The 22,687-nt window shown below is 52.8% G+C and overlaps 1 protein-coding gene across 11 annotated transcripts in view; it reads right to left on the bottom strand.

Moving 5' to 3' along the window:
- Positions 1–22,687, bottom strand: part of PLEKHG3 (pleckstrin homology and RhoGEF domain containing G3) — a 62,068-nt gene that overhangs the window by 4,466 nt on the left and 34,915 nt on the right. For 6 of the 11 annotated variants that reach the window (XM_036218377.1, XM_036218380.1, XM_036218378.1 and 3 more), the window contains 15 exons: positions 10,332–10,715; positions 9,108–9,205; positions 7,887–7,956; positions 7,496–7,542; positions 7,236–7,386; positions 7,018–7,149; positions 6,622–6,804; positions 6,312–6,404; positions 5,968–6,054; positions 5,675–5,708; positions 5,220–5,321; positions 2,423–2,461; positions 1,963–1,985; positions 1,130–1,462; positions 541–654 (listed from right to left, as the gene is read on the bottom strand). In XM_036218377.1, coding sequence (XP_036074270.1) covers positions 541–654; positions 1,130–1,462; positions 1,963–1,985; positions 2,423–2,461; positions 5,220–5,321; positions 5,675–5,708; positions 5,968–6,054; positions 6,312–6,404; positions 6,622–6,804; positions 7,018–7,149; positions 7,236–7,386; positions 7,496–7,542; positions 7,887–7,956; positions 9,108–9,205; positions 10,332–10,676 — 1,851 coding nt within the window. In that variant the 5' untranslated portion in view covers positions 10,677–10,715. Of the gene's footprint in view, positions 1–540; positions 655–1,129; positions 1,463–1,962; positions 1,986–2,422; positions 2,462–5,219; positions 5,322–5,674; positions 5,709–5,967; positions 6,055–6,311; positions 6,405–6,621; positions 6,805–7,017; positions 7,150–7,235; positions 7,387–7,495; positions 7,543–7,886; positions 7,957–9,107; positions 9,206–10,331; positions 10,716–22,687 lie in introns of those variants that run through there. The other 5 variants (XM_036218374.1, XM_036218373.1, XM_036218375.1 and 2 more) reach the window with 5 other exon arrangements.

Genomic DNA, 22,687 nt, shown 5'->3' with positions numbered 1-22,687 from the left:
AGGGGCAGGAAGAAGAGTGTGGGCTTCTGGGTCAAAGAGCCAAGTTTGGCCTCAGCTCTGCCCCCAGATGCTGCCCGATGTCAGGCACACATCGCTCAACCTCTCTGAGCCTGGTTCTCCCTGGTAGAGCTGTTGCAGAGAATAGAAGGAAGAAATAAACCTCAGACACATAGCGGGTGTCCGGTAGACATCAATGCCCTACCACTTTGCCTGAGCAGGCACGGGAGTGATTTAAATGTCTGGCATGCTGGCAGGGGCAGGGCCTTATGGCTGATACAAGAAGGCATGGCAAAGGGGACCTACAATCTGGTCACTTCTGCTATCTGTGCCCCTTGGCAAGGGACTGTATCTGCCCAAAGGAAGGGGCGCCTCTTACTAATTCATAGGCCAGACAGGCTTCCTGAAGCAGTGAGGGTCCTGGGGAGTGAACAATACCTGGCCCCATGGACCCATTGAGACAGCCTGAAACCCCACCTGCAGACCAAGACATCTGGGCTCCAGATGCCTCCACACTATCCCTTCTGCCTGCTGGCCACTCACCTCCGGCAGGGAAGAGATGGACTCGAAGCTCATACGTTTCTCAGCACTGGTTGGAGACCGGCTACTGGGTCTCCGGCAGCGCTTAGGATCTTCCGACTCCCTGCGCCCCTTTCCCTGTAGCAAGCAGAGGACAGTCAGCTCCCGGGACAATGGGGAGCCGGTCCCTCCTGCATCCCAACCCGGGCAGCACCTCCTGAGCCCTCAGGGGGCTGGGCTTTGCTGAGAGCCAGCCTTGGACCTGAGCCATTCCAGAATCAGCCTGAACTGCCAGGTCTGGGGACACAGAAGTCCCTGCCAGGCATGTGGCCTCAGAAAGGCCCAACCCCCTAGACCCTTCCAGCCCTGCCCTGTGCTGGCTTCTCTCCCTCCCCAATGCACCCATCCCATTAGTCATGCTCGTTGGGTAGTATACTAGTTAGCACTCAGTACTGCATGCCAAGGGCTCACTAGAGTGTGACAGTTGAGTGAGGGGTTAAGAAGTGCTGATGACAGGAGTAAAGGAAAAAGGACAGGGGGTGGGGACTCTCAGATGGGCATGCACGTGCCAGCCAACATGCAAGGAGGAGGGGAAATCAAAGAGACACCTCACCATAGCGCCCCGGGAGAAAAGTAAAGCGTTGGCCCGATAGTGCCAGCAGTGGAGGGCGGCCAGCAGGGAGCTGGCAAAGTCGGCTACCTGCTCCGCCACTGCCAGGCTCTCCTCCTCCTCCTCTTCCTCGGAGCCTGGGGGCTCCAGCCCAGACCCCTTCTCGCTGCCTTCATGCCCTGCCAGGTGCTCCAGAGAGACCTGAAAAGCCTGTTCCTCCTCTTCCTGCTCCTGCTCCTCCTGCTCCTCCCGGGTAGCCCCTTCAGCCTCCGGCTGCAGACCCCGAGTACGGGGGCGCTGCCCAAAGTCCAGGAGAGTGCCAGCACTGCCCGCATGCTGTTCAGAGCACAAGACCCCCTTGTGACTAGCCTCTGGGCAATGCTCCCTCCTCCTGCCAGTGGTTGGGGGTGAGGAGGCTTTACACAGAAAGTCACATCTAGATGCTAACCCCTGGTCTCTACTGGGGCCCGGTGAGGATGGGGTGAGGGGATGTCCTCAAGGTGGGAAGCTGGGACCTGGAAAAGTTAGGACTGGGGCCTGGTCAGGAACTCAGGACCCAGAGAGGCCTGCCTGCCCCAGAGAGGGAAAATGAAAGGATCCAGGCTGGGCAGGCCACTACCAGGGTGCCATTCCGGGACGGGTACAGAAGGGTCCCCAGGATGAGGGCCACAGCTTATTCATTTCTGTGACCCTCATGACAGACCCGGGTGCACAGGAGGTGCTTAATAGATATTCGCTAAATGAATGAAGACGATGAGAGCGGAAGGGGCCGCGGGATGACCTAGGCAGTCCCGCCCGCCTCTGTCCAGCCAGTCGCCTCTTCCCACAAGCCTTACCTTCATTCCTGCTGCTCTGGCTGCTGCCACCACCACGGGGTTCCAGCACATGGGTGAAGGAGAGTGGAGGGGAGACGGGTAAGCAGGACAAAGAACCTCTTCATAGAGGCCAGAGGCCTTGAGCTCCCTGGGGAAGACCACTCTGGGGGCTCCTACTCCCACAACCCTCACTTGGTCCCCTGGGCTTTCAAAGAAACGACTGACAGACCAGGAGCCCCGGGGGTGCAGAGCAGTACAGCTCTGTGTGTGTCACTGGCTCCTGCTGTTACCCGAGGACGGAGTAGAAGGAGCATGTGGGTAGGGGGAGCTCAAAGCCCCTCCCTAGACGGCAGGAGAAGGAACAGAGACAGCGTTTCCTCTATGCTGCCCTCGACACCCCCACCCAGGTGGTTACCCGCGTCACCTTCCTGTCCCCCACCCTAGAGCTCGCTGGGAATGGCTGTCTACCCTTCACACTCACCTTTCTCGCTGAGCTGCCTGAGCAGGTGTCTGGTCGGCTCTGAGGAGGAAAGCACACGGCAGTCACAGTGCGGGCCTGGAAGCGGTCGTGCCTGGCCCTGCTCCCATGCCCACAGCACCAGCGGTCCATCACCAGCGCGAAGTCCACTTGGGCCTAGCCCCGCTGCCGCTCTACGGCCTGAAGGAGGCTGCCCACACCCACTCCATAGGGAGGCAGGGCCTGGGCCACTCCCATCCAGCCCCGGGTACTCCACTGTGACCGCCAGACCCCCAGAGCACCACTGCCCACAGTCCCCACTAGCTCACCTCACCCGCGCCCTCAGTTCTGGAGCCACGGCCCCATGCTGCCCGCTTCAGACCAACCAGCCACATCTCCAGAGGTCCCTGGCTCCACCTCGGCCCCACCCTCCCTGCATTAAGCACATAAGCACATGAGCTACAGCCCAGGCCAAGCCCCCTCACAGCGCCCCGGCTGGAAAGCAGAGGTCGCACCGGACTTTCTACGGCCCTTAAGGCCTGGCACCACGAAGCTTCGCGGCCTGCTGGGGAGTGTTGCCCGGCTGCACAGGGGCTGACCAGGCTCTGGGGACAGGACACAAAACACATCCATTAGGCTGATGATGTCATCACTTTGTACCCCAGCCTTTCCGGGACAGACCTGAGACAGGCAAGTCCCTAGGGATAAGAGGACACATGTCAAGGGACCTCTCTACCAAGCCTGGCCTTAGCCCATAGTGTCCTTGCCCAACTGGCTTTAAGTGGGAGGCCCACTATAAATATGGACCGAAAAGAAAAGTCTCCTGGGGTCTCACTGCTCCTGGGTAGGGGAATCTTCTTCCTACCAAGATGAACTCACTCACTCATTCACACACACACACACACACACACACACACACGCACACGCACACGCACACGCACACGCACACGCACACTGCACAATATAAGTAAACATCCAACAGTTTTTAAAGCAAGAAATATAAAATGCTCAGCTCCTTCATTTTAAAACTTATAATAAAAAACATTTGTCAATAATGCCAGTAGCATCTTACTTATCCATACAGTGTATTTATTAGTCTTGCCCATCTCAGCTCTCTGGAAGTAAGAAGTAGGAAGCAGAAAAGGCCCAGAGACAGAGTCGTTGACTGAGAGCCGGCACTAAGGCGCGTGCCCGGGCCCCACGTCCTCCCTCTCGGCGACTGCCTGGCCTGCTTTCACACACGCTTCTCACAAGTTTGGTCGACTGATTTCTGAGAGAGGGGGGAAGGACGGATACTACAGGCAAGTACACGAAGACAGGTGAGAAGGAACACTCTTCGATCTAAAAATGGACACAATTTCTCAAATGTGGGCTGACTGTATGGCAACCCACAGCCCCACGCCTGGGGGCCCTGGAGAATCCGGCAGTTCAAACACAACAGTGATGCCGCTGCACCGGATCCGGGAAAGTTCACCTGTGGTCAGCATCAGCCTCTCCTTTAAAGGCTCGAGAGTAGGAAGGATGTCTTAGAAAGATGTGTTTTAGAAAGGGTTAAAAGTGAAACACGAAAACAAGCACGCAAAACCCGGCTCTTTATTATTAGAGTTTCCAGGCTAAAATCGCAGCTGTGTGGAAACCTAAGCTCTGAAAAGGCTCATTTTCCGAGTGCCTTGATGGCTATAAGTTTGGATGCTGACGGATGACAGACGGCATTGCTATTATTACCACCAGCACCACTGTTTACTGAACACATCCATGTGCCAGAAGCCTCCAATTTAAAGCTATGGCAGGTTAGGGGAGAATTCTAGAAGGATGGGAAAGGAAAATAGGGAAGGCCCAAGACCTAGGAGGTAACACCAGCAATTTGAGGAATTTAACATATGGCACCATAAAAATTTGCAACCATGACGAGTTTGCCTAGGATTCAAGGTCCACTGGGAGCGATACTAAAAATAAAACCACAAAAGCTTTCCAGAGACTGCTTGGCTGTGACATCTAGAAGACCAAAGGCCACAAGTCAATCCACACAGCTGTTCAAGGGACCCGTACATCATGGCCAATCAAAGCCAAATGCACTGTGGAGATCCGAAGGACATTGTTCCCAATCATTCCCAAATCTTTCTCTCCAAGGGTCTCAAAGACAATTCTCACCCTAACGCCTAGCTCATGAATAAGTTTGGCAATGCCCAGCTAAATCAAATCTGTCCCCAGGCCTCAGACTGTGAAGGGCAGAGGAAAAACAGTTATAGAAAACACACATACATACACTCATCACAACTACTAGGAATAAAAGCAAGTTCTTCTCTTTTTTAATGGATGATTCACTCCAATAACTCCAGGTACACAGCAGCAAGCCCAGTTACAGAAAAAAACCCAGAAGAAGAAAATGGAATTTTTTCCTGAGACCCAAAGTAAATATTTTCTGTCTGGATTTGGTGCCACTTGTGAAGTCTAACTTGTTTTCCCCACGTCCTGTCTCTGATGCTCCACAACTGAGCTGGGGCCCATCCACAATGCCCGAGCATTACTCCTGGCTGACTCTCAGTACTCCAAGTAGTGAAGAAAGGAGGTTTCAGTTGCGGGGGAGCTAAGGAGGGCTGCCTAGGCCTGAGTGAACAAGCATTCCTAGGGCCTTGGAAAAGGTGGGCTGCCCAACCCTGGTGGGCAAGAAGGGCCCAGAGGTGCCTGGTGGAGGGCAGCACAGGGAGAGGATGCTCCATACACACCCATCCTGCTCTTTCTCAGATGGGGAGCTGGCCCCTAATGCTGCTGCAAACGATCCCCTGCCTGGTCAAGGGTCCTACATAAAGGCCGCTCTTACCAGATTGCCGGCGCCCCTGGTGCACATGGGTCGACGACACCTCGTCCTGGGAGGACCAAGCCTTCTTCAGGCGCTCTGGGCTATAGCGGTACCGATTGGGATCTGCACCCAGGAGAGACAATCAGGCCTTTGGGATACTATCGGCCTTGGCCTAGACTCTGACCATACCTGACCACACCTCTGCTGCCCACCCCAACTCAAAGGGCCAGAAGCCTCCAAATCTCCCTCCTTTTCCATCTTCCATCCCCTTCCTGCTGGGAGCATCAGACACCGAATGCTGCCCGTCAGCACTACTGTGCCCTCAGTCTCACAGTAGACCCCCAGGCCTTGACGAAAGAAGCCACCCTACTCTCCCTGCACCTTGGAATATGTGTCAAGCAAAGCTTCCCCAGGATGCAGCCTGACCTAGAGTGGAGCACAGTTAGGGACAAAGCAGGCAGAAAGGGTATACTTACAATAGGAATCCATTTCCAAGATGGCTTCCTTGGCCTGGAAGGGAAGGAAACCCACGTGGTCACTACCTTGCCATGTGTCATGCCTCCCACAGCCCACAGACTCACTCTGACTGCTCCAGGATGCCCACAGTGCTGTGCTGAGGCCTGTGGCATCTGCTGCACTGGACCTCCGCTGTCCAGTGGAGCCAATGTCCAGATGGAGAGGCCCCAGTGGACCCGCACAGCTGGCTCTGAAGGACACCCTCTTCTTGCACCTCATCAGGAGCTAGGATGGGGACACCCCAGGAACTCACCTTCTGGGGGATGGTGGTGTGGTGGTTCTCTAGAATGAGCCTCTTGATGTGGTGAGTCCAGTTTCGTTTCTCCTCCACTGTTTTGGCCTGGAAGAGGGAGCCAGGCAGGGGTTACCACAGGCCTATAGCCATGTGGCATGGGCCATGCTCCCACAGATCAGGGCTGAGGTGGAAAGAAGTCCTCTGTGGGGCCCCTGTGCAGTTACCTGGACTCATCATCACAACCCTGAGATGTGTCCACAATGACCTCTACCTCCCAGAGGGAGACCCTAAGGCTCAATGCAGCCAAGCGAGCAGAGGAGGCAGGTCTGTCCCCAGCCCGAGCACCCCAGCCCATCCCTCACCTGGATGCTGTACTGCTGCTTGCTGTGCTTGTAGTGGGTGACAGTGAAGCACAGGGAGTCTCTGGTGCTTTCGATCAGCATGAGGGAGGAGCACTGTGGCAGAGGGAGAGGGCAGTCAAGCACGGGGGGAGAGTGGCCACTGACCTGGGGGCTCAGCCCCTGGAGACCATTCAGGAGCAAGGAGGGTAATTGCAGAAGGATGGAGCTGTGTCCACACCGCCCCAGGGCCTGATGAAGAGGGGAAGGAGGGAAGCGGGGAAAGAGGGAGGTGGAGGGGGGAAGGTAAAGGAGATGGTGGCAGCCTGGTTACCGGGATGTGTCCCTTATAGACAAAGTGGTCGCCCCGCTTCTTGGTGATGAGCAGTGCTTTATCAAAGAGGAAGAAAGTCTTCTCGTTGCGCACACGGTGCACACGAAACGTGCCCTCCAGAACGAGCTCCCCGTAGATGGTCAGGTCCGGCCCCTTCCAGTTGATGAGCAGCGACTGGATCTCCTGCAGCAGAGGAGCCCCAATCCCTAGGGTCAGACTGCTCGTGACCATGCTGGGGACCGCGCAAGCCCTCAGGAGGCTCCCGTAGATCCAGTCACCACTGGGTTTCCCCGCAGACCACCACCCCTCAACTCACTCCAGGAGAGCGACCACATTCCTTCTCCTAAGCCCTGCATCCACCCCTACATGTCCCTATAGCCACCAGCCCCGGAGCACCTGGAGCCGGACTGCGTGCTCATGCCTCCTCTTCATGTCATTGATGTACCAGGCCACACAGGTCATGGTGTCAATGGCATCCTCTACCACCTCGAAGCCATCTTCTTCTTCATCAAAATGTTTGGCAATTTCCTGTGCAGGAGACAGGGGCTTACCCCAGATGCAAGGGCCCTGGCCCTCCCCTAGCCGCCTATGTACTCAGGGGACCCTCGGGTTACCTGGAGCAGCAGGTGGTATTTGAGGATGCGCTGGACTGGCTTCAGCAGGTAGGAGCCCAAGGGCAGCGAGTGCTGCAGCAGTTCCTGCCTGTCCCGGAAGAACTTAGCCTGCTGCTTGTCCCGCATGCACTCCGTCAGGGCGGCCACTGAGCTGAGAGGGGGAAGGGGCCGTCACCACCTGGCAAGGCCTGGATGGGGAGATGGGGGCGCTCCAGACTCACAAAATGGCTCTGCCTTTCCTCTGCACCACAATTACTCACTTGGGGTAGTTGTTGCAATACTGGGTGTAGATATCAAACTCTTGGCTCTAAGAAGAAACCAAAAATAATGACATCAGGGAGAATCCCATTTGACTATAAAGCCAGGTATGCCAAAGACATGCCCCTGGCCCCCAGAGCAATTCTGGCCTCTCTTCTCAAGTGTCTGCAGATCCATCTGTCTAGGACATGCCATCTACCCAGCAACCCCTGGGGCTCCGCCCCAGAATACCCTTCCCATTCCAGACAGGGCACTCAACACTTGCCCTGGAAAGGGGCCCCTAGGGCTCAGATGTTCTCTGAAAGTGGAAGTTCCTGTCCCACTGAGCCCCCCGCCCCCCACCCCCCACTCCCAGTTAAGCAGGACAAGAGACAAGGACCTAGTTTTTCTTACCCTTTCCACAAAGCAGCTGGCGACAGCCACGGGGTCGCTATTGCAGCTGTCCAGGTCTCTGAGTAGCTGGCTGGGTGAGAAAGAGTGGTCATCAGACCCCAGACCGCTAGCAGCCTCCACAGCTGCCAAAACAACATGCCCGTTCCCCAACCTCCTTGTATCCAGATATACAGTCAGCCCTGATATCATGCCAAAGTGAGCCCTGCCCAGGGCAGCAACTACAAAAGCATCCAGCACCACTGCAAAGATGGGGAGCAAAGGAGACCCACATGCTCAGCAAGCGGGAGAGGGAGGGGATGCCAGTACCCACCTCGGGAGAAGACACAGCTCCTCTGCAGGCAGGAGTCAAACATACAAAAGCAGAGATTAAAGGAGGATGAAGGGAGAGAGGGGACTTGAAAAAGAACCAAGGCCTCCAGTTCAGAAGGATCCGGGAAAAGGAGAGAGACAGGATGAGTCCCAGTGCCCCTTGTTCTTAATGAGGGTGCTAAAGAAAACCCTAGAAATGGTGCCCCTCTGCTTCCTCCCCCACACTCCCCACTTTTCCCAACTCCCCACCATGCAGCCTAGGTCTCCCTCCTAGACTTCTCCAGCTTGCACGGCAGGAAGTCCTTCTGCCCATCTTAAGAGGCCTGGGGTATGGTTCCTCCTGAGATTCAATGCTGTCCCCTCAAGCTCTGCTCCCCTGATCAGTGCCTCACCCTGTGGCACCCGGGGGACGAAGTGGCACATGCCAGATACTCAAGGAGCCCCTTTTACCTAAAGTAGCACCTCGCCAGGCCTTGCTCAGCCTCCCCCAGACATCTTTCCTGATCTGTGCATTCTCCTAATGGGTCAGATCGCCTTTAGGAGCCCTGACTTCCCATGGGGTCAGTGGGAAGATGGAGAAGAAATTAAGAGATGTGCAAGTAGGGGATCAAGATGAGAAGAACAAAGGAGACACAAAGGGACAGAGAGGAAAAGCATCATGTGCAAAGGTCCAGCAGCTCCCTGGGGTGTGCTGGCTCAGGTTGGACCCAATACACACATGGCCTCAGATGATTTCTCTGACAGGAAGCACGGCGGCTCCAGGGTACATGGGCCACACTTTCCCACCCTCAGAGGTCAGGCTCTGGGCCCATCTGTCACAGCCCACAGGACCAGAGACACCCAGGGCTCCTCCCTAGTCCCCAAGATGAGCCTTGCAGGCAGAATGTAGTACATGTCAGGCCCATTCCATACCTGTTCAGTGCATAGATGTTTTCTATGTTCCCAAAGAGGGCACTGACTTGTTCTGGCTTCAGCAGCCCAGGTGTGTCGATGATCTTCAAAAGGTAGTCCTGCATGGAGAAAGGCATCAGATCCCAGCTTCTCCTGGCACGACCCTGTCCCCCCAGCCACGTCTCATTTCTGTACTGCATTTTACAGCTATGACATGACTTCACAGACATCACCTACTGTACTGGGTTGGTTAGTTCTCCCCCCAAATTAATATCCACTGAGAACCCTAGAATGTGGCCTTACTTGGAAAGAGGGTCTTTGCAGATGTAACTAGTTTACACTCTTGAGATGATATTGTATTGGATTTAGGGTAGGCCCTAAATCCAGTGACTAGTGTCTTTTTAAGAGGAGAAGACACAGAAGAACCGAGAAGGCAGCAATGTTGATGACAGAGGCAGAGACTGGAGTGATGCTTCGACACGCCAAGGAATACCAAGGATGGCCAAGAGCCCCCAGAAGCCGGGAAAGAGGCCTGGAATGCATTCCCCCTCAGAGCCTCCAGAAGGAACCAACCCTGCCAACATCTTGATTTATGGCTCTGGCCTCCTGAAGGAGACAGAATAAATTTCTGCATCTTAAGCCACACAGTTTGCGGTAATCTGTTAAGCAGCCCTGGGAAGTGAATGCCCCTCCCTCCTCAGTTGGCAGTTCCCTCAGCTGCAGCCGGACCTTCTCCTGTGCACCCTGCATGGTGTGAAACGCTTCATCTCCATGGCCCTATGAGGCAGGTGTGTCTTCATTGTACAGATGAGGAACCTAAGGTTCAGGGGGTCACCCATCTGCCCAGACCTCACAGCTAGGAAAAAACGCAGCAGGGATCTGAGAGCAGAGAGGCCAGGTCCAGAGCCAATTTCTTCACCTCATTCAGTCTCCACTGAGCACAGGAGTCCCTCCCCTCCTCGGCAACGATGTCTACTCCCTAGGGATCTGCAGGAAGTTCTGCCAGCCGAGCAACTGACCCGACCCACAGTCATAAGGCAGTGTGAGCAGTCAGCAGCCTCCCCGGGGGCGGGAGACGTGAGGCCCCGCTACAGGGGAAGCAGTAGACCTTCTGAGATAAACAGCAGGAAGAACTGCCCTTCCAGGGTGCCAGCAGGTTTAGACGAGAGCTGGGCCACCAAGGCCAGGGCCAGTCCCCACAGGAGCTGGGCAGGCGCCCTGCTGACCTCCGCGCTGAAGCCTCACCTCCACGATGCTGCGCAGGTCCTGCACGTACATGCGCTCCGTTTCCACGATTTCCCGCACCACGCGGCCCAGGTAGCTGAGCTTGTGCGCAGGCGCCGCCGCCCGGCTGTTGAGCGGGGACAGGGGTCCTTTCTTGTTCAGCCAGCTGCTGGAGTTGTTGTTGCTGTTGGGGGGGTGCCGGCCACGCGGGGAGCCTGCCCCATTCTCGGCTAAGGCTTCGGGGCCACTGGGCTCCTCCATGGCACCTCGGCTGTCACGGGAGGAGCCCGACGAGGACGCGGTGGAGGTCAGGCTCACCGGCCGCTCCTGGCTGCCGTCCTGGCGGAGGGAGGCAGAGACGGGCATCCTGGCATCGCTGCCTGGCGGGAGCGCTCTGGGGAGATTCTGGGCGGGACAGACAAAGGGTCAAACCTCCTAGTCCTCATAGAAACAGGAAGTAAAATGGTGACTACCAAGGGCGGGGGGGGGGGGGGTTATTTAATGTGTAGAGGGTTTTAGTCTTACAAGATAATAAAAGTTCTGTAGATGAATTGGTGGTGATGGATGCACACCAATGTAAAAGGCATTAATGCCACTGAAATGTACACTTAAAAAATGGATCAAATATAGATTTTTATCTTATGTATATTTTACCACAATTTTAAAAACAACTCTGAATCCCCAGGAACTCCTCTCCCTCAGACCCTATGAGCATCTACGAGGGTGCCCAAGGTACATTCCTTCCCCGACTCCAACAGCTCCACCTCCACCTTTCCCAAGGCGGAGCAAAAGTGGACCACGTCCGGGATATAAGGGCCCAGAAACCTGAGGTCCCAGAAAAGTAGAGAGGGCATCCCTGCCAGAGCAGCAGTCCAGGTGCCTTCTGACTGAATCTCAAGTACCCAGCCTCTCACAGCCTCAGCTCCTCACCACCTACCCCAGGGCTGTGTACTCCAGGATGCAGCAACGTTCTGCACCCTTGGCTCTGAACTCAATGCTTGGCCCAGGGCGAGGGCTCCATAAACTGTCTAAACAGTGATGAAATTGGTGGTTGTCAAAAAGCACTTCCCAAATGTCCACCGGTCAGGACCTGTGCTGGGGGCACCAGACAAGGACAGGCAAAGATCTGATTTTTATAATCTAAGAGGACACGCGCACCAGATGGTAATATTCTCCCCTGGACTGCACATCTCTGGGGTACCAGTGGCTGCACCATGAACATGAAACCTTATGGATACTGACAGAGAAGGCAGAGGAGATAGTACAAAGGCTGAGGCCAGCACCACCCCTGCCTCCAACCCTGGCACCTGGTACAGGCCCCTGACTGACTCACCCTGACTCCCAGAACACAGGAAATTCCCCAGGACTGAGCCACCAGTGAGTCTCCCTAAACAGTCCCAGCACAACAAGCAGGAAGTGGCTCCCAGGTAATGCAAACAGAGCCTCAGGTGGACTTTATTCCCTGTACAGATGGTGTAGCTCACAGGGGGGCCGGCCTAAAGCAGCAAGTCAGGGGAGGGGCTGTAGCCTGAGAAAGACAAGAACACTCCACCACCAACCCGGACAACCGAAGCTCACCAACACCACTTTCTAAGAATGTACATTTGATTGCTATTTTCACAGGGAAAAAAATTCCACAGCATCCCTAGTTCTAGGGCTCAGAAGCTACCAGACCACAGGCTAGAGCTACGAGAAGAAGCTCCCTGGTTTTCTGTGCCTCTGCCCCAACCTGAAAGCAGCGTCCCCAGTCTGTGCCAACACCCTCGGGTTCTGGCTTTTGTAAACATTCTCTCTGCTTGAATATTATTTCCTCCCCCATCTATCTCATGCCATACCATCCCCCCAAGCTACATCATTTATACACAACCCTCAGGTCTCAGATTAGAAGCCACACCCCCTCTCCCCGCCCAAAAATCAAACCTGGGGCACCTTCTGTATAACCTCACAGCATCCACAGCGTTACACCTACTGTAGCACATGCTGCCTGAGGTCGTAAGTGGTTTGAGAGCCCCTACTGTAGACCATAGGTGACCTAAGGGCCAGGGCCTTCAGGGTGATATGGCAAATGAATAATGACAATGAACAAATCGGTGCTTCCACTGAGCTAAAAGGCGGGAGCATTGAGACCCACTTACTAGGAGGCTAGCCCAGCAAGGACCCTCTCAAGCACTGTGCTTTGTCACTGTGTCTCAGCTGCGGGGTGCGGAGGGGGTCAAGCCTGAGGTGCTCTTTTTGAGCTTCTCTTTTTGCAGATGAGGATAGAGCTCTGGGGCCAGTCCTGCATTCTCTCTCCCTTCGGGCACAACAAAAAAAAGATTAACAGATTCATCTTGGTGAAACTGAGCATCTTGGAGGAGAGCCCCTTGGGAAATGCAGCACTGCTGCTTTTTCCTCTCTCTTGAAAAGAGCCGTTAAAATTAACCAGCTAGGCCTTTCTACAGAACCAGCTGGCAGAGTACCATCATGTCATTTCAGCACAAAGAAAGACTAAGATCCATATTCAGCCCCAGCACTTAACCTCTAGCCCTGTTGGGACTCTGATGTCCTTGAAAGCAAGCTGCGAAATCAGACACACCCCACCCCTCCCACTCCCCGCCCTTCAATTCCAGCTGGAACCATGGGGCAGGGACTTATGGCCTAAGACCTTTCCCAGATCAGACCTGGGGTCAGTTGGCCCCCATGGGAATGCTAAATGGAAAAGACGCCAAGTCCCAAATGGATTTTACAGCTGGCTAGGTCACAGCTTTAAAGTAAAGGATTAGTCACAGCCCCGCGGCCCTCTACACACACTCGGGGAGATTTATCTCTAAAGGGTACCTTCTGAGATATACTTTTTGGGGACCCCATGGCAACGTAAGCACACTTCAAGCTCAAAAACTAAAGCATCTTTTCTACTTGGAGAAACTTCCTCTGACTGAACATAGGTGTCTGCCTGCAAACCAAGCTCACACTGAAAGCAGTACTCCTGCCCAAATCTTTCTGGGACTAAAACCAATCATAACAGCTAAAATGTTCTAAGTGCTACAGACATAATAAGCCACTTATATCTCATAACAACTCTGTGAGATAGATACTGTTATTATCCCCATTTTACAGGTACAGAAGCTGAGGCCACAGAAGTAGCATGTGGTAGAGGCTGGATGTGAACTCAGGCCCCAGTGTTCATTCTCTCCTACCCCTTACGGATTTCACATCAGCCAGGGCCACCTGAATGCATAAACCATGGGGACATATTAAGACTTGAAAGATCAGGGTTTTTAACACGTTACTTCATTTACCCAACAAAGGCCCATGGAGCTAAAGGGCTGAGTGTGAAGATTCTTTACAGCTATTTCTAGACCTGCTACTATGAAACCTCTGGCCATTTACCCTCTAGTTAAAACAACACGGTAAAAATACAGATTCCAGTTCAAAAGATCACAGGTCACAGAGAAGGGGAAAAGCATGAAGTCATGAGGTCAGACGAATTCCTCAGATGATGGGAAAAGCTGGGCCGTGACCAAGAGAGCCAGGATCACAAGGCACTCGCTCTCTCCTGGGCAGGAGGAGGACAGAAGAAGAACACAGAGACCCAGAAAGGGAGAAATGAAGAGCAAATGGGGCAGTGAGAGCGAACGAGGCACAGGACCAAGAGGACTGTGAGTAGACACCATTTGATAGTGATGGAAAAGAGACATCATACTCGATTTGAGTGCATTCTGGTCCTAAAAGCCTGTTGCCAAGCATGGCTGTGTGTACAGTTTAGACTCTCACAAAGACACCTGAAGTGGCTGCCCACATGCCCCCTGGGCAGAGCCAACATTTCTTTCCTTTCCACTGAGCATCACTGCATATTGTAAGCTTCGCCCCAAAACCAAGATTAGAATGCAGGTCCCTATCCTTCTCTTCCTCACCGTGCCTCAGGCGCCATGCCCCCAATCTGACCCATACCCCTGCCTCCAAGAAGAAAAGGACACCACCCAAAACCCAGGCACTAGGACTCGGCTTCCCCCGACAACTTCAGGAAAAAAATGGTCTCACAGGGGCACTCACCTAGAACTTCCTGGACAACCTCTGCTTCTTTGGTCCTGGAGAATCCCCGGGGCTCAGCAATATTCTCTGCTGGCCCTTCCTCCCTAGCCAGCAGGCTGAGAAGGTGGCAGAGGGGGATGGGGCACTTATTGGTGAACCCTCTATGTGGGCCAGCACTCTGGAGGCTCCCCAGAAAATGATTCAGCTCAGGGAGGATGCGTCCAGGTGTGGAGGAGGCTGACTTCATCCTCTCGTCCCACACCCAAGATGTGGGAGCCTGACACATGACACACCACACCTGCTTTGGAGGCGGGCAGGAAAAGAGCGAGGGGGTTCCCCCAAAGGCAACTTACTCCAAAGTCCACCGGCCCAAGTTGGGGGGAGGGGGAGCTCACGCAGTACCTGCACCCAGGCCAAGTCCCAACTCAGGTGCTGCAGGCTGCCTTTTATCTTTCAACTACCAACACCGCCTAAACATTCCTGAGGGTCTCCATCCAAACCAGGGCAGCCGACAGCCTTGGACCTTCCCTAGAACAATCCCCCAACTCCACTGTCAGGATCTCCACAGCGAGGGCACCAGAAGGAAGCAAGGGAGAAAAGCCACAACTTTTCCAGACAACTCGCTCGTCTTTTCCAGGGCAGGAGCAATGTGAACCTCAGAGAGCTCAGCGGAGATCCTGAGTCACTCATCTGTGCTCTTGCCGACAGCTCAGCACCACCCTGAGCCACGCTGCTCCCCAACTCTGCCCCCAGCAGAAGCCCAGCTCTGGCCTTCGTGCCCTCACTGCTCCCCACTAGGCCTTCTCTCGGTGAGTGCTGCCTCGGCCAGCGGAGGGTGGGCAGAGCTGAGCAACGTCATGTCACGCCAGCAGGAAGGCCCCTTTCCCAACCCTAGGAGGATCCCTGCGAGGGTCTGGCTCTTTGTCCCTTTCCAGAGCAGTTTTCTCATTCTGGCCCTCCCCTTTCCTCCCCAGAGACTCAGGGGCCCCAAGCACCCTAAGAATGGACAAGAGAAGGCTCCCGGGGGAGTGACCGTGTTCAATGTGAGCAACGTGACTGTCCCAGAGGCTGTGCGAACAGTGTGACCAGGGTTTCTGGGCCACCCAAACACAAGCCAGCTGGCTCAAATTCATTTTCCCTCATGAATTCATTCTCCCTTGTGAATTTGTTTTCCCACCACCCAAGAACAGCAGGTGGCCACCAAATGTGGCTGGGTCTTCGAAGCAGGACTATCGCTGCTGGGATGGAGAACGATGTGTTTGCCAATGAGGTCCTCTCATCTGAATTCTGGGAGGTCTGGGCCTAAAATCTAAAGTCCAGAAAACTCCCTTGGCCTGGCCATGGAAGGGGAGGAAAGCCCCTGGCATCTTGTTTCAATGGGAAGGCTGCTCGCCCACACCTCACTGTTCCCGCCGGCTCACAACCCCGACATTTGCTTATGTCGTTCCTCAAACCTGGAATATGTCCCAGACCTTCTTTCCCTACACAAATTTGGTCAAACCACTTCCTTCAGAAAGGCCTCCTCAACCATTTCCAACCCCTGCAACACACACACTACTATAGACTGCATAAGGTCCTGGCAGCCCCCAAGAATATCAATCACATCACAAACCCTGGATGTAAGGAAACTGTGAATGTTACTTTATATGGCAAAGAGACCAAAGATGTGCTCAAGTTAAGGATCTTGAGATGGGGAGGTTCCCCTAGGTTACCTGGGCAGGCCCATGTAATTGCAAGGGTCCTTATAAGAGGGAGGCAGCAGGAATCAGAAGTTGCTGTGACAACAAAAACAGAGGGACAGAGACAAAGAGACTGGAAGATGCTACGCTGCTGGCTTTGCAGATAGAGGAAATGGACCGCCAAAGGCCCTAGGCAGCCATTAAGAAGCTGGAGAATATAGGAAAACATATTCTCCCCTTGGCCTCCAGAAGAAACACACCCTGGGGACCCAAGGCTAACTTCTGACCTCCAGAACTGAAAAGTCATAAATGTAGGTTGTCTTAAGCCACCAAGTTTGTGAAGTTTGTTACAGGAGCCGTAGGACACCAATACTAAACACTCCTTTAAATTCCAATGACTCTGAGTATCGCTTAAAACACTGGTCCTTGGGGGTTTATATGTGTAAGCTTTTCTCCTGGACTAAAGAGTAAAACCTAGTGGACTGGGCCTTTTTTCCCAGACTCTTCCTTTACTCCCAGAGGATAATGCTCAGTAAATGCCTGCCGGAAGGGCTGCAGGTTGTGCCTGGAGCACCTCTCACCACTTTCCTCAGTCAGGTGAAAGGTAAACAGTGACAGAAGTTAAGACCTGAGCCAGTTCCTCCTAGACTAATGGGTTTCCACATTAGTCACTGACAGCAAGTTAGTTTCCAATTAGCCAAGAAGCACCCATGAGGGAGCGGTGACTGCTCATTCACCCCGCCGGTCCCGTCTGATTTGGCCCCAGACAAAGGACTAGAGCAGGGGCACAGCTGCCCTGACATGCCAAAAAAAAAAAAAAACTGTAAGGAGGGGGAAAGTGGCCAAGGGACCACTTTGGAGTTCAGATAAGGAAAAGCAGTCTGCAGGAGATTTGACAAAGACCCATATACTAAAGGCAAATGAGAGCAATTACTGTTGATTAGAAATTGCTGTTGCTCACAGCCCGGGTAGTCAACTTGGTTCCTAGAACTACTTGTCATTAAACAGGGAAATGACACAATGTCCCCAGAAGACGGAACAGCCAAAAAACAGTGCTGGAAGTCACAGACAGATCCAATGTTCCCAGAGGCCCCACTTCTCTCATCTCTAGGTCAGAAAGGCTGACAGGACCACCTCTTCTTATTCTCAGCAAAACCCAGGGACATAACCCAGCCGATTAGCCATCGTGTTATCCCCTTCCCCCATAGTGGGAGCTGCTTGAATTGAGGCCTCTTGGCTGAGGTTGGGGCAGGAAGGAAACAGGAGTCATACCTTTAAGAGCTGCAGCATTTACTAGTACATCGGGTTCAAAGACACCGGAAAATTTCACCGGGAACCCAAGTGGAAACACAGAAGTCCCATTAGGGTCCCTGAGTTCTCAGCAGAGGAGATAATATCCAAGCACGTGTGTGCATGGGAGTCCAGGGAGCCCAGAGATTAAATGCACTAAACGGATCTACAGGCTTTAGAGTCAGGCAGACCTTCTTGAATCCCAGCTCCTTGGCTGTGGGGTGGCCTTGGGCAAGTCACTTAACCTCACCAAGATTCAAGTTTGTCAACTGAAAATGAGCACAGCAATAGTACCAAACTCACTGATCTCCGAGATAGAGATGATACAAGTAAAGCAATTTGTACATCTGACACACGGTAAGACCACCATAAATGGCAGCAATAATGGCGATGATGAATAAATGGTTATTTGTTTCACAAGCAACCAGGATGAAAGATTTTTCTAACTTGAGCCTAAAATGTGGACCCACATTTGAAATTAATAATAAAGATACGTGTTAAACTTGGTGACCGATGTGACCTAACCCTCTGTCACCAACCATCCATCACCTGTGATCACAACGTCAATTCCGACCAAGATCTTTCAAGGGCAAATACAAAGCAATTCGACTGGGGGTGGAGGGAGCAGTCTGATATCCATGACCAGCAGAAAGTCAGACCAGAAGATGAAGTATAAATGAGCCAGAGCCCTTTGCTGTAGTAGGCAGGGCACATTCCTCAGGGCTCCACAGGGAGAATGGCATGTACTGCGAGGAGCTGGAGAGGAACAGAGCCATGGGGGACAACAGGCCTGAGCAGGAACAGAATTCAAGGTAACGTGAGATAGCAAAAGCACAAATAAATGATCAGTAAAAACCACCCTTGACACTGGTCCTTGAGCTTAAAAGAAAAGACAGAATTCAGCTTCAGGGTGGACATGTAGAGATCCAGGACATAAGACAAGGATGTAAGGTACTGGGAAAACTCTTGGGGTTCACCCATTTTCTAAGTCACAGGGAATATCAAAGAGGGGAAAGCAGTAAAATATGTATGAGTCCAGAGGCTCTAGCCAGCACCACTCAAAACCAGTCCATCTTACCCCTGCTAACTAGCTGGATATAAAGAGCGAGGCAGTGAGTGACTGGTGTTGCAACATCGCTCTCTTTAGGGATAACACTACTGCCCTTCTTATGTAAGTCGTGAGCTTCAGAATTCCCCCAGACAACTATTGTCAAGCACCTGCAAGAACAAAGGCATTGTGGCAGGCTTGTGGGAGATACAAAGATAAGTCACACACAGAACGTGCTCCAGAGAGCTGATATTCTATCAGAAGGAGCAAGACAAGTGCATCAATAACAAAAGGAGGTAAAGAGTTGTGTCATATGCAGTATGGCAGTTCAAGATTGCCTTCAGTTCAGAGCATGATGCCTGCTACGCCCGGAGGGTACTGAAATTAGACATCGTCCCTTTGAGGAACTGGATTCTAGAAGGACAAAGAGCCACATAAATAGATTATCCTCAAAGCAGTGTCTTGAATGCTGGTACAGAAGAATACATAAACTGTTAAGAGTACCTAGTGCTACCTGGGGAACCCAGGCAGATTTAAGGAGGAGGTGACATTTTAGCTGGGTCTTGAATAATGAGCAAGTTTTTGTCAGGTGAAGAAAAGACCGGAGGGCATTTAATGCAAAGGCAGCTGCATGGGAGAGTTGAGCCCCAAAAGGACCTGGTCCACTCAAGGACTTGGGTGGCTGGCAGCAAGAGCCTTCTTGGAAGGCAGGCTGAGGAGAGACTGAAGGAATCGACAGTGGCTTTGTGGAGAAGGACACATCTGGGCCAGCCCTGGAGGAACAACTACCAAGACAGGTGAAGACAGAGCTCAATGAAATGAGGGGTGAGAATGTGGACTCATAGGTACAAACTGCCATGTGGGGCTGCGGCAGTAGGCGTCCATATAACCAGAGTGTTCGAGAATAACTCACAGGGCCCAGAAGGTGCTGACTACTCTCAGAGAGCTTCAAGGAAGAGAAAGAGAGAGACTAGGGCAGGGGTCCCCAACCCCAACGCAGACCAGTACCAGTCCATGGTCTGTTAGGAACCAGGCTGCACAGTAGGAGGTGAGAGGCAGGCAAGTGAGGGAAGTTTCATCTGTATTTGCAGCTGCTCCCCGGCACCAGCATCACCTCCTTAGCTCCACCTCAGATAGATCATCAGGCGTTAGATTCTCAAAGGAGCACCGGTCCCTGGTGCCAGAAAGGTTGGGAACCACTAGACTAGGGAACATCTACTGAGACCTATTCCAACCCCTGTGAAGGGAAAAGAAACGAAGCTCCAGATAAGCATGAAGCTACATGTGACTTAAATGGTTCTAAAAGCAGGATGAGGACACCTACTCTAGAAAACTGAGACACAGGGTTTAACGGGAAAGGACTCTCCCGCTTGGGATTTCAGGCCAGTAGCTCCCATTGGGCTGAGGAGTGTATATCTTACCACCTGAGGAATTTTCCCTTCCCCAAATTCTCACTTTCCCTCCCCAAGCAAGTTAGCATTAAAGGGCAAGGCTGCCAGCGGGATGGCTCCCCCAAATACAACTTCCTCTCCAAATCTAAGTATGAGCTACCAGACCCAAAATCGTCTATAAATGTAAGCAGCTCCCTTTTGTGAACTGCTTCACTGGGTCAAAGTGCCCTGGCGCTTCCCATCCCTTGGACACTACAGCAAGAGAAGAGCTCCAACGAGCACCCCCTCAGGCTCGAGCACCCCCTCAGGCTCCTGGGCACTGACCGTGGGCCTGGTACCTGAGCCACAGAAGTCTGGAACTTTGATTTCCAAGGCAGACCTTGTAGACTCACATAAGGTCAGTTCTCAAAGGCAGCCAGCCAGCCTCCCGCACTTCTCTACTCCTCACAGATCCCTGTCCCACAGTGCCCAGGAAGGCCCCTCTCCACCCCACAGCACCTGCCCTACCCCCACCCGCTGAGGTCCCTGCCTTTTCTTCTAAGGGGCCTCAGCAGGGAGGCCCAGGAAACTCATCTAACCAGTTCCCAGGGGGAAGGAAAGGAGCTTTCTCCCTCAACTGAGAGGTTACACAGACCAGAATGAGGACAGGAGAGGCAGCTATCACCGAACCCCAGACTCTGGGGTGAGAGGGGACACGTGGCATTGAGCAGCTTGGCTCAGGCAGCAGAGTCCTGCTCCTGGAAAAGCAAGGCCTTGATTCAAGGCTAAAAGACACAGTCAAATCAGGATCTGCCCCCTGACCTCCTCGTTCCTGCTGCCCAGAGCTCTGGAAGTGAGTGATACACACCGGTGTGAGCACCGCCCCTGCCTGGTGGGATGCATCAGGGACAGGCAGGGTGGGAGAGAATTTCCTTCATGTGATCCACGTGCCACTGCTTGATTTTATCTAAAATTAAATCTACCCTCTGTGGATTCTGGGAAAAGGAAACTTCAGGAAGAAGTAGGAGATTAACTCTGTTTTTCCCAGTGCGCGTGCATGCTGGGTCCTTCCAAAACGGCCTCTTCTCTAAACACCCAACTCCGAATGTTCAGAGATCAGAAGACCCTCCCCGCTAAATCCCCCAGCAGAACCATTTCCAATCACCTTCAAAAGGAACACAGAACTGTCTTGCTCTTACTCAGCCATGATGGATAAATCCACTAGAAGAAGCCAGGCGGAATAAAAAGGACTAAACTATCTTATACCTGCACCTGTGAGGAACTCAGTTTCTAAACCCCCAAGAGAGAAACCTACCTTTTGCCCCAAAGCCTGTGGCTGGCCAGGTTTCATGGGGGAGTCTGGCAAGTCTTGGAGACTCGAAGTTGAAAAAGTCCTGGTCACGCCCCACTCGCACCCCTGGCCTGGCCCCAGCTGGGTACCTACTGCTTTTCTCAAAAGGGCTCCCATCTGAGCACCAAGAAGGCCGTGTGGGGCCGGGGAACTGCATTCTTCCCACCGGCAGATAAGCAGTTAACAGGCTTGGGGCGAGCAGGGAGCTGCCACCAACAGCCTTGGGAATTAAAGCGCCTGCGCCTCCTGCAAAACCTCTCCAATAAACGTCCTATTCAGAACCAGTTCCGTGTGTGGGTCATACTTTCTGCATTTCTATCATTCCTGATTCCTGGGAGGCCCCTAACAGAGGAAATACAGCTTCCCACCCAACTCAGCAGGTCCCCTCTGGGTGGGGACTGAGGCTGCAGCCAGACAGGTGAGCGCCACACAGCTGGGGGCATGCAAATATCTCCAGCAATTAAACACAGGGGACACTAACTGCAGGAAGTCAAATACTGAAGACACAGGAACAAAGCCAGATCATTCACTAGCACAACAATACTCCATTTAGGCGGCTCCTCCCCGCACCCAGGCCTTCAAAGCTTGAGGATATTAACTCTTTGGTCCTTAACAGTCAGGGGCAGAGGGGAGGGGCAGGTATTATTATCCCTGTTTTACAGATCAGAAAACTGAGGCATAAGTGGCTCCTAAGATACCAGAGTGGAATAGTATCAGCTAGCATTTTATTAGTGTGTATCAGGAATTGTGCGAAACTCGTTCTCTATGCAATCTCACAATAACTTTATGATCCACAGCTATATACTCACTTACCAAGGACTGTACAGTGAGGTAAGAGGGAAATCCAGCATTTGCTGGAATCCATGTTTCCCCTGTTTTTCACCATTCCAACACTGGCTCCCTTGGGGCCCAAGAGACAAAGACAAAGATGGAATGGAAAGATGCCATCTCACAGCCCCTTTGTGGTAATACCCTTGGGCGCTTCTGCCCTTTTACTGGTAATACTTTGCTCAAAACAAGTTCCTACACTGTGAGGCAACCTCTCAGCAAGAGGCTAAAAGGAGTCACCAGGAATTCATAACTTGCCCATATATGCCTCCAGAAACCGCTCATGTGACCACATGAGATGACCTGGGACAAGCACACGGGCTGACTTTCTCCACCTATAAGCGCTCACAGGGGGGGCACTAAACTGTATAGTGGCTCAGTGAGTGGCAAATATCCTGTTTTCTGTGTGTGCCTTGTCCTCAACTCAATCACAGCCTCCTAAAGGTAAGGATAAGATCTCCCTGCGGTTTCATACCCTGTTTTCCCCCAGGTCTCCTGGCATTCAAATCCCTATTACTGATTTTGGTGGCTGTGAAAATATGCCAGAAGAAGGCTGAAGCACATACGATGAATGGTATTTTCTGGAATCTTATGATGGGAGAAGATGACATTCCTAGTGGAGGTATAGAAAAAAGTTTGGGAATGGGGAGCCAAACTGTTCATCTCTTTTCTGCCGCCTGAAAGTTATAGAATTGAGGCTGAGAGGACTTCCTGTCTGAAACAGGACTACTCAAACTCATTCATGTTTATGGGTAGTATAAACCATATGCCAGGACAGAACAATGAATAAGACAAATCTT

Source organism: Rousettus aegyptiacus, unplaced genomic scaffold (genome assembly GCF_014176215.1).
Source record: "Rousettus aegyptiacus isolate mRouAeg1 unplaced genomic scaffold, mRouAeg1.p scaffold_m13_p_3, whole genome shotgun sequence".
In the NCBI taxonomy this organism is placed as follows: Eukaryota; Metazoa; Chordata; class Mammalia; order Chiroptera; family Pteropodidae; genus Rousettus; species Rousettus aegyptiacus.
Note: the sequence above shows the minus strand (reverse complement) of the source record. Positions and strands in the feature narration are given on the sequence as shown.